A 10,094-nucleotide genomic window follows, 5' to 3' on the forward strand; every position below is an offset into this window, starting at 1 on the left:
ATTAATTATAACATGAAATTTGACAGCAAAATACCACTTGATATAACAAATAGTTTTTACAATTTGAAAGAACAGTATATTATTGAACAGGATAATAAAAATCCATGTTGATTTGAAAATATTATCTATATATATATAGATATTTTAAAAAGGGCATTCTGACATCAGTTTGAACTGAAAAATCTGGTTTTGATTAATTTTCAACACTTTTACCTAATATTTAAGTCCAAATAAGTCTATATTTTAGATTAATAAGAATTAACAATTTAATTTTTAAAACATTTTTGAATAAAGATTATAAAATTATATGCAATATTATTTCAGGTAAATAAACTACAGGTAAATGAAGTCCTTAAAGTCCTAACACCTGGCATTGTGTAAAAAGTTAATTTCTTAATAAACAACAGCCCCCCAATAAACGATGACAGGGCATGGGTTGAAAGGGTGTCTTCCTCCTATTCCCACTTTTTAAAAATACTATTCCTTCTATTCCCACTTGCAAATAACAATAGATGTTTTGATAAATAATTTGTTTTTATAACAATCAGGGTTAATTAGAATTTCACCTAAGATTTACCTGTATTTTTTTTTTAAAGCATAACATATTTGGTACACTGTTTAGGTATAATACCTGGTTTATTTGTAATATGTTTCTTTTTTCATCAAAGAAATACTTAAAAATAGAGAAAAATTATGATAAATAGATTGGAGTTAGATTTATTTTTAAACTTTTGAATTTGCATGTACTTCAGATAAAGAAAAATTATGATAAATAGATTGGAGTCAGGGCCCAGTTTCACGAAGCTGTCTTTGGACTAAGACATGTCTTAGGATGGTCTTATGACATATCTTAGTCCTAAGTGGGTTTCACAACGTGGTCCTAAATTAGGACATCTCTTAAAGTTGGTCAAAAAGCTAGGACTACACAAGAGGTGTCTTATGATGGTCTTAGGATAATCATAAGTTTTTTTTTATAAACTACACTCATTTTTTATATTAATTTTGCAACTTATCTTGATATTATATAATTATCTATCCTCCTTTTCCTGCTTATCAATTAATCTTTATAGATTGACGGATTGTCATGATTTGTCAACAATGAAAATTCAATGTATAGATATCAAGAATGCACGATTTTATCCTTTTACCTTTTGAACCGATACAGTGGAAAATGAATTCAACACACTTGTACAAAAAAAATGTCATAATTAATCTCCCCCCCTCCCGAATTTTGTTCATATATATTGGTGAATTATTTATAATAGTTAATTTTTATACATATTACATTTTTTTATATAAATTTTGCAAATTATCTAATTATATCAATTAATACGTTAACTGTAAATACAGTAGTTTATGGTAAGACCATCCTAAGACAGCTTCGAGACGAGGTCTGAGATATGTCCTAGGATAGTCATAAGAGGATCATAAGATATGTCCTAAGATATATCTTATGACATGTCTTAGGATAGCTTCGTGAAACAGGCCCCAGATTTATTTTTAAATTTTTGAATTTGTAACTTTAAAAAATTGTCTGCTTTACTAATAAATCATGATATAAATGATATTATAACCAAGTATAATCTTATTTATGCTGGAATCCACCATGTGTTAAACAGTGGACAAATATTTTTAGACACTGGTCCAAATGTACAAAAATGGACAATAATAGAATTAATTATAAAGTTTTTAAATGGTCAGTGATGAAAGAATTTTAGAGGATGAAAAACATGTACTTAGATCTAAGACATGCTCTTTTTATTGATATATTGTGTCATAATGATATGTTTTTAAACTTGTCTGATGAAGAAAAATTTATATATATGTTTAAAAATAACAATATTTGTAATATTGTTGCCAAAACCTGCAATAACATTTTAACAAGGAGAAACAGTATTTTATATCATTAAATACTATATTTGTAGTATTTTATAAAATGAATAAGTAGTATATGTATTTTAATAGTCTCTCATAATTCTTTTAAGAATGGCACATACATATATTTAATTGTTTTAACTATATTTGCTGTATAATTAATTTTATAATTGTATCTTGTTTTAATCATGTTGTATGTGGTGAGACTTTAATAAACTATTGAATCTGAATCTTTGAATCTGCAAAAATAACTTATTACCTGTTCTAATAAAAAAAAAAACACTGGTCAATTAACAGTTGATTAAAACATGTTTGTACAGTATAATCCTTTGTTTGCACAAGTTTTCCTTCTATTCCCACATGAAATTTTACCTTTTCTTACCAGATTTATAAAAAGTGGGAATAGAGGGAATGAACCGTTGAAAGTAATAAAAGTGATAATTGGAGACCCACCTGAACAATAAAAAAACATGTTTATTAACTGAGAAACAAAAATTATATTCATGCTGGAAATTGAATGAATGAAGAACCTTAATTTATTATGATTTAAATAAAAATATATAATGTAATATAAATTAACCTTTACCTAATCAGTTCTTACATACACAAAGTGCAACCACCTTGACCTTAACTGAACCCATTTTGAACATCTGTACAATAAAGGAAAATATCAAAACCAGTGCAAAATGCAATGCTATATTCAGTGCAAAACCAACCTGATGAGTTTCCTTGTGACAGGCAAAACATTTGTATTTTTTTGTAAAAATAAATCATTGTGATTATCACTGTTTACAATGAAAATAGAAATAAGAACACTTAAAATGACTTAATCAAACTCTTTCATTATTTCAATTTAAAAAAAATTTAATTAAACAGTTATAGAGAAAGGTTTTAAAGTAATATCCACTCAAAATAATCCACTCAATTTCAATCAGTATTTTCCTTTATTTACTGGAAAATATATTTACTCATACCTTCAGCCTGCAAAGTTTACACTTGCTAAATTTGTTTTTCCTCCAGTTTTATGTAAATAAATTAGGCCATCAGTTTTCATTGATTTCGTTGTATGACATTTTTCATTTCTTTCAATAAGATATCCAAGGACTTTAATCATGTTAATTAATAGACTTAAAAATGAATAGGTTAAATACGGTACGTCTTAACACCACCTAAATCTGTAAAAAATACACTTTACAATGATTAGTACACCTTATTCATTCATATGAAACCATTACTTTCTTCTCAAGCATGTTAAAGATAGTAAATGGTCCAAATATATGCCAATTAATAATTGAGACTAAAACTACATGCATATTTTCCTTTGAAAAGTGAAAAAAAACTGGTCATCAGAATATATATATATACTGTCTACAAAAAAGTTGAATACCAGAGTCCTTTTGCAATTAGACTTCTTGTATCATGACACGTCAGCATATAAATGACCAAAAAGTTACTAATTTTCAATTCTTATAGCTTCTGTGCGCATTTATATATTGAAATATATGGGATACCGTTTAAATCACCTTTATATAATTCTCATTATTACATGACTTAAGACCATATTTATATTATCCTCATGTGTTATGCTTTTTGTAATTTTCTCTCAAAGTACCTTTAATTAATAAAAAAGAATAAGTTATGGTTTAAAAACATCAAAAACTTCAATTGGTTGAAATAAATCATGTTTATGTGAGGATTCCCTTTTAATTTGAAAATCTTTTTTTCAGGCATAGGCTCATATAAATTTAACTTTGAAATAGTTATAATAAATCTCATAAAAAAAATAATGTTCCAATGCTTTAATGCAATATAATATATTATTGTATAGCAATATAATATTTCCCACAGAAAGTAACCAAAAGTTAGCGTGCAATAAATTCCAGTATTGCACTAGTGCAATAAATCTTCAAAAATTCATGACGTCATCAACGTCAAAATTAAGTTTAAACAAATTTTTACTTTTAAATATTATATTGCTATACAATAAAAGGGTTATTGCATGAATATTGGGGAATATTGTCCCTCATAGAACATATATTGCACTCGCAAGCTCGTGCAATATAAGATTCTACTCGGGACAATATTCCCCAATATTCATGCAATAACCCTATAATATTCAAGAGCATTTAAATAGATTTTTTTTTTTAATTTTTATTTCTAAAGACCAATTTGATTTAAACCTAAAAACTTAGCATCCAAATGTCAATACTAAAATGACCCAAGTTTCTATAATACATGTCCAAAGGCCATGAAACTTGGCCAACTATCTCATAATTTCCTAAGCTTAGGTCAATCAAAGTTTTATTCAGATTTGTTTCTGTCGTATTAGGTCCAAGGACACAGAACTATCGTCCTTTGGTTTTCGTTGTCTGCGAATATAGTTCCTAATGTAAACAGTATATATAACCCTTTTTTATACACCTTCCCCAATTCATTTCTTGATATAATGCATGCTATATTAAGAAGAGGGATGAACATGATGAAGATATGAATGTAGGACAGAAAGTCACAGGACAAAAAGTCACAATTCAGTTTTGAGATTATTTTTCTTGAAACAAAAAATAATTAATTTGAAAAAATATTTTTTGTATTTCTAATAATAGACATGTAAAAAGCAATTTCGTAATTACATTTATTTATTAAATATCAATAATGATCAAATAATTGTTGTGAAAACAATATTTCAAAGTGACTTGTTACTTAAATGGCTTTATTTGCCAAAAATATATCCTTTGCATAATTAAAATTTTATTCATTTTCATTTATTAAGGTTTTTGAGCATTTTCCTTTACTTAAAAATGTAAATGTATAATAAAATGAAAATATTCCTAATTATATTTAAACTACTAAGTGTCAAAAATTTATTTGTTACTTTTTGTCCTTTCAAATTTGAGACTTTTTATCCTGTCCTTTCTGTCCATTTACTGAAATTACATGTTAAAATGGGTGTTGAATCTTTATGGTAAGAAGTAATTTGAAGCTTCCAAACTGAATTTTAGACCCCCTAAACACAGAATTGTCAATATTTTCAGTAAGTCTTAAGCAAGCCAACTATGAGGTTTCTATGCTTACTTATATATATATATAACATAGTTGTATAAAGATATAAATATACTCCATACACACTGGATAAGACTTTTATTAAAATTCTCACTAAAATAGACACATTGAGGAAGACTTTATCAAAATGATAACTAGAGAAATTCAAGGTTATCTAAATTCAAAGTTACAGGTATGTGTACAGTGTTGTGAAAATTAATTTTGGCTATGGTTAAATAAGGATTTCCTTGATTTTTATTGGGGGTGAAGATCCTTATTAAAGGATCAATAAAAGTTAATGCATATTAATTAATTTGAATGCCATGTTAAAAAACAGGAATGATAATTTTATTTTGTTATCAAAACAAATATTGCATTTTATTTTTGTGTTTTCACACACAGGTAATTAAAAGTTTATTGTCATTATACATGCCCATCTGATGTCATTTTTTTGAAACCATACCATACTAAATTGTGTATTGTAAGATAGGAGATAAGTGTCAGAAGAAGCCATTCATACAGGTTCTTACTAACCTTCTCTACTTTTGACACAAATCTTGTATTTCACTGTCCAATCAATTGATGGCTGTATGAAATTAACCAATTAAAATTAATGAAATATTAAAACAACTAAAATTCTCTTTGCTATTTATAGTAGCATGTTAATTCTTTGATTTATATATAATCATTCTCTGTGCAAGTATGGATTACAACGCTAGCAATAACCTTCCAACATCTTATCCGTATATGAACAACTATAACCATCAACAGTCATACCACACTACATTTCAACAGAATCCTCAGAATCAACTACCTAACCATGTGCCAAACCAACCAACTGTAAGGTGTACATTGAACTGTAAATGTTGTTCTAAGTTTCTTTTGACCGGTAAAGCTTGTTCATGCCATCAAGACAAAGTTTCCATAGGTACACAGACTGACAGTCTTCAAGCTAACTTCCAGAAAGAGGACTATTTTAAACCAAAGACATCAGCGTATCAGTTCTTACAGGTATGTAATTTTCTTTGATGATTAATTTACAAATAACATGCAATAAAAATTATCTCGTGTGTGTAAATATTTACAGGTTAAACCTCTGACTGGTAAAAAAGTTTTTTGCTAAATTATTCAGATTTAAGATTCCTTATTTATTTTCAAACATTAAAAATTAAATGACAATTATCTAAAAGAGTAAAGATTGCAAGTAAGGTAAATTAGAACTTTACAAAAAATAATAAATTTACAGATTTATGCTTCAAATCCTGCTATACCTTCACTAATTAAGGAGAACATCCAAACGGTGTCTTCCTCCTATTCCCACTTTTTAAAAATACTATTCCTTCTATTCCCACTTGCAAATAACAATAGATGTTTTGATAAATAATTTGTTTTTATAACAATCAAGGTTAATTAGAATTTCACCTGTATTTTTTTCAAAGCATAACATATTTGGTACACTGTTCAGGTATAATACCTTGTTTATTTGTAATATGTTTCTTTTTTCATCAAAGAAATACTTAAAAATAAAGAAAAATTATGATAGATAGATTGGAGTTAGATTTATTTTAAATTTTTTGAATATGTTACCTTAAAAAATTGTCTACTGTACTAATAAATCGTGATATAAATAATATTATAACCAAGTATAATATTCAGATGTGGAATAAAACATACTCTAAAAATATGATTACTTGGACCATTAATCAAACTTTAAGGTATAAAATAATGGGTGAAAACTGTAAACTTTACTTCAAAGCATTAAAAATTGATATAAATTGTGGTCCTTATCCAGTCAAGTCATTATTCAGTTACAATGGCTAATGCACAACTACAAGTAAAGTTTGTTACAAACAGACTCGGGAACCAAAACCTTGTACACAGTTGGTTTAAGATTCAAGGCAAAGAACAAAAGGGGCATAAGAACTTACTGGAAGTGTTCAACTTCAAACTGTCTTGCCACCATCAATACTTTGAACACCATACCAACCAAAATCTCAGCAAATCACAACCATGGGTCTGACCCCATGCAGCTGAAAGTAGACGATGTCCTCCAGAGAATGAAAGTTCGTTGCACAAATGAGCTGACACCAATTCCAATCATCTACGATGAAGAACTAGTCACCTTTGGAACCACTACTTAACACAAGGACCAAGAACAACAAATCATCTAGAGGGAAGGCACAGCAAGCTGAAGAACATGTCACATGTTCACATCCAAATATCTTTCACCTAATTAAACTTCTGAAACATGAGGAAGCCTTCAATGCCCTGACCAGTATGCAGCCGGTGGGAAGAGAGTGGCCCCCAAAAAGAAGTATGTTGAAATCAACAATAGATTAGACGAACTTAAGGTTAGACATCGCAACCAGGAAGTCACAACAGTAGAGTTTGGTGATGCAGTCTCCCACCTTCTTCACGTGGAATAGATTGATACACTTTAATAGACTGTCTAATGTTTGTGCTACAATGTGTGATTTGATTTAGTGCTGTTGTATAATCTGTGTTATATTATGCATGCTTGAATTTGTTGAATTTGTGTTGTAAAAGTAATAAAATAATTTAATTATATTTGTTTTAATTTCTTTCATATTTATTTTATTTAAAAAAAAAACAGAATTCATACAGAAAAATAACTTCTTCTAATAAAAAACACACTGATCAATTAACACTTGATTAAAAAATGTTTGTACAGTTTAATCCTTTGTTTGTACAGTTTAATCCTTTGTTTGCACAAGTTTTCCTCCTATTCCCACATGAAATTTTACCTTTTCTTACCAGATTTATAAAAAGTGGGAATAGAGGGAATGAACCATCCAAACAACATGGAAAACATTTAAATTATTGACAAAACTTGAACAAAAAATTAATGAGTTTCTTTCTTAATTAAAAAAAATCCATTACAAAATCAAGGGGGATATAAATTTTTATTTCTTTAGAAAAATAAGGCCATTGAATCCTAGTTTCATTTTGTATTTCATAAACTTGTTTATAATTGATGAAAGCAATTCCGATTTTGAATTTAAACCAATTGTATCATTTGTAAAGGTTATTTAAAATAAGACAACATAGTTTCACCATTCAACCTGTGTTTAATATAAAAAATAATTTCATTGTATTATTTTATTGGAATTATTTTAATTGTCTGTGACCCCAACATTTTAGATTAAAAAGTGTAAGCAAATTTACAGAAGTTTGAAAGGAAAATTCTATTAAGTCAAATATTTAGACACCAAGCTGCCCCTTGAATATATATATCATAGGGAATATGTATGTAACATGGTTAAAAAAGGTTTGTACTCAACTTAATGATGTAAGTTAAGTAACATGACTAATTATACATTAATTAAACATACATGACATATATATATATATATTGTAATTCAAAATTTAAAAAAAATAATATAATATGTTATTCTTTATTACAAATGCTTTTAGGATGAGTTTCATTTCATCCTCAAATGTCCACTTTTTTCAAGGTTTTCGAACAATTTATCTTTAATAGCCCTATTATTGGAAAAAAACATTGATGTACACATTTATTAACATAATGAGCAAAGAATGTAAAAAAGCTGTGTAATTTAGATAAAATTATATTTGGATCTTAAAGATTTTGGGTGGCTGATTATGTTATAGGCCGAGATACCATAGATTCCTCTACTTTACATACCAAATAATGGCCCATTTTTATTTTCCAAAATATTACAGGGGGGGGGGGGGGGGGTTCGAACCAATGTTTTAAGAAGATTGATCTTTTATCTTTCTGTAGAACATTTGTAGAATTTATTCACATTATAGGTGTCATACCACCAATAAAAAGTCCCTATCTGTTAAATCAAATTTTGCCATTTTCACAGCTTTCTTTTAATATTTTAACAAGTTTAACTTCATAGAAACCAGGCATATCCTGAATCAATAGTTGTTCCCAATAACTCTTTATGGGAGTGAAGTTTGGGGTGTAAGCCATTAGTGTTCAAAGATTTAGATCCATTTAACATTTACATATTAGATTTATTTAAAGAAATCTTAGGAGTATGAATGTGCCTGTCCCAAGTCAAGAGCCTGTAATTCAGTGGTTGTCGTTTGTTTATGTGTTACATATTTGTTTTTCTTTCATTTCTTTTACATAAATAAGGCTAATAGTTTTCTCGCTTGAATTGTTTTACAATGTCTTATCAGGGACTTTTATAGCTGACTATGCAGTATGGGCTTTACTCATTGTTGAAGGTCGTACTGTAACCTATATTTGTTAATGTTTGTGTCATATTGGTCTTTTGTGGATGGATGTCTCAATGGCAATCATACCACTTTTTTATAAAACAGCAAGTGTAGCCTGTTTAGCTGAGACAAACAGAACCCCTTTTGTACTTTCAAATTCCGCTTTCAGCTATAAAATTTCTAAACCACACTGTGAACTATATAATAATGTAGAGAAAACAAGTAAAAGGGTTAACATTGTAAAAGACTGGTTAAATAAATTAGGTTTTGGTCATCTCACTTTTGATACTATAAATTTATAATATCACATAAATACTATCCAACAAAGAATCTATGACCAGGCTTATCAAATTAGGAATTGATTTATCAATAAATGGGAAAAATTAAATTTCTTTTGTCATACTAAAAGAATTAGAAAAAGGCCCCATATATTGATATATGTAAACTCAAAACTGATCGATCAGTATTCAGTAATTAATTTAAACTAAGTGCCCATTCCCTAGCAATTGAAAGAGGCCGTTATACCAACATTGAAAGAAATAAACGCATTTGCTTATCATGTTTCAGACAAGAAATTGAGGATGAATACCATTTCTTCTCAATCTGTCCATACTACATGTATAAATCATTGAGGGATACCTATATATACAAAATTTTAATAGTTTAATAATTCGCAATTTCAATTTTATTAAATTGCAGTCCGCTATAACACTGAAGCATTTGACTGCACTTTCATATAGCAGTCTACAAGTCATTATAAAAATCACCATAAGGTCAATTAAAATTAATTAGTAGATTTTTATCCAATTTTTTTGAAAAAATGGGGTGGGTGGGAGGATTTAATTTTTAAATTCTATTTCATATGAAACCGTCTTGTCATGAGTTATTCATACCCTGGGGTATAAGCAAGTGTAAAATAATATTTAATATGTTTATATATATATATATATGATATACATATACAT

At 28.1% G+C, this 10,094-nt stretch overlaps 1 protein-coding gene across 1 annotated transcript; it reads left to right on the forward strand.

Annotated features, from left to right (window-relative positions):
• Positions 1-4,807: 4,807 nt before the first annotated feature.
• Positions 4,808-5,926, forward strand: LOC139507392 (bromodomain-containing protein DDB_G0270170-like; the record flags this gene model as incomplete). The annotated part of the gene is given in 1 exon segment (XM_071295728.1): positions 4,808-5,926. A coding segment is annotated over 1 exon segment (310 nt), but the record flags the coding sequence as incomplete, so codon positions are not given.
• Between the last annotated feature and the right edge of the window lie 4,168 nt (positions 5,927-10,094).

This window comes from Mytilus edulis, unplaced genomic scaffold (genome assembly GCF_963676685.1).
Source record: "Mytilus edulis unplaced genomic scaffold, xbMytEdul2.2 SCAFFOLD_108, whole genome shotgun sequence".
In the NCBI taxonomy this organism is placed as follows: Eukaryota; Metazoa; Mollusca; class Bivalvia; order Mytilida; family Mytilidae; genus Mytilus; species Mytilus edulis.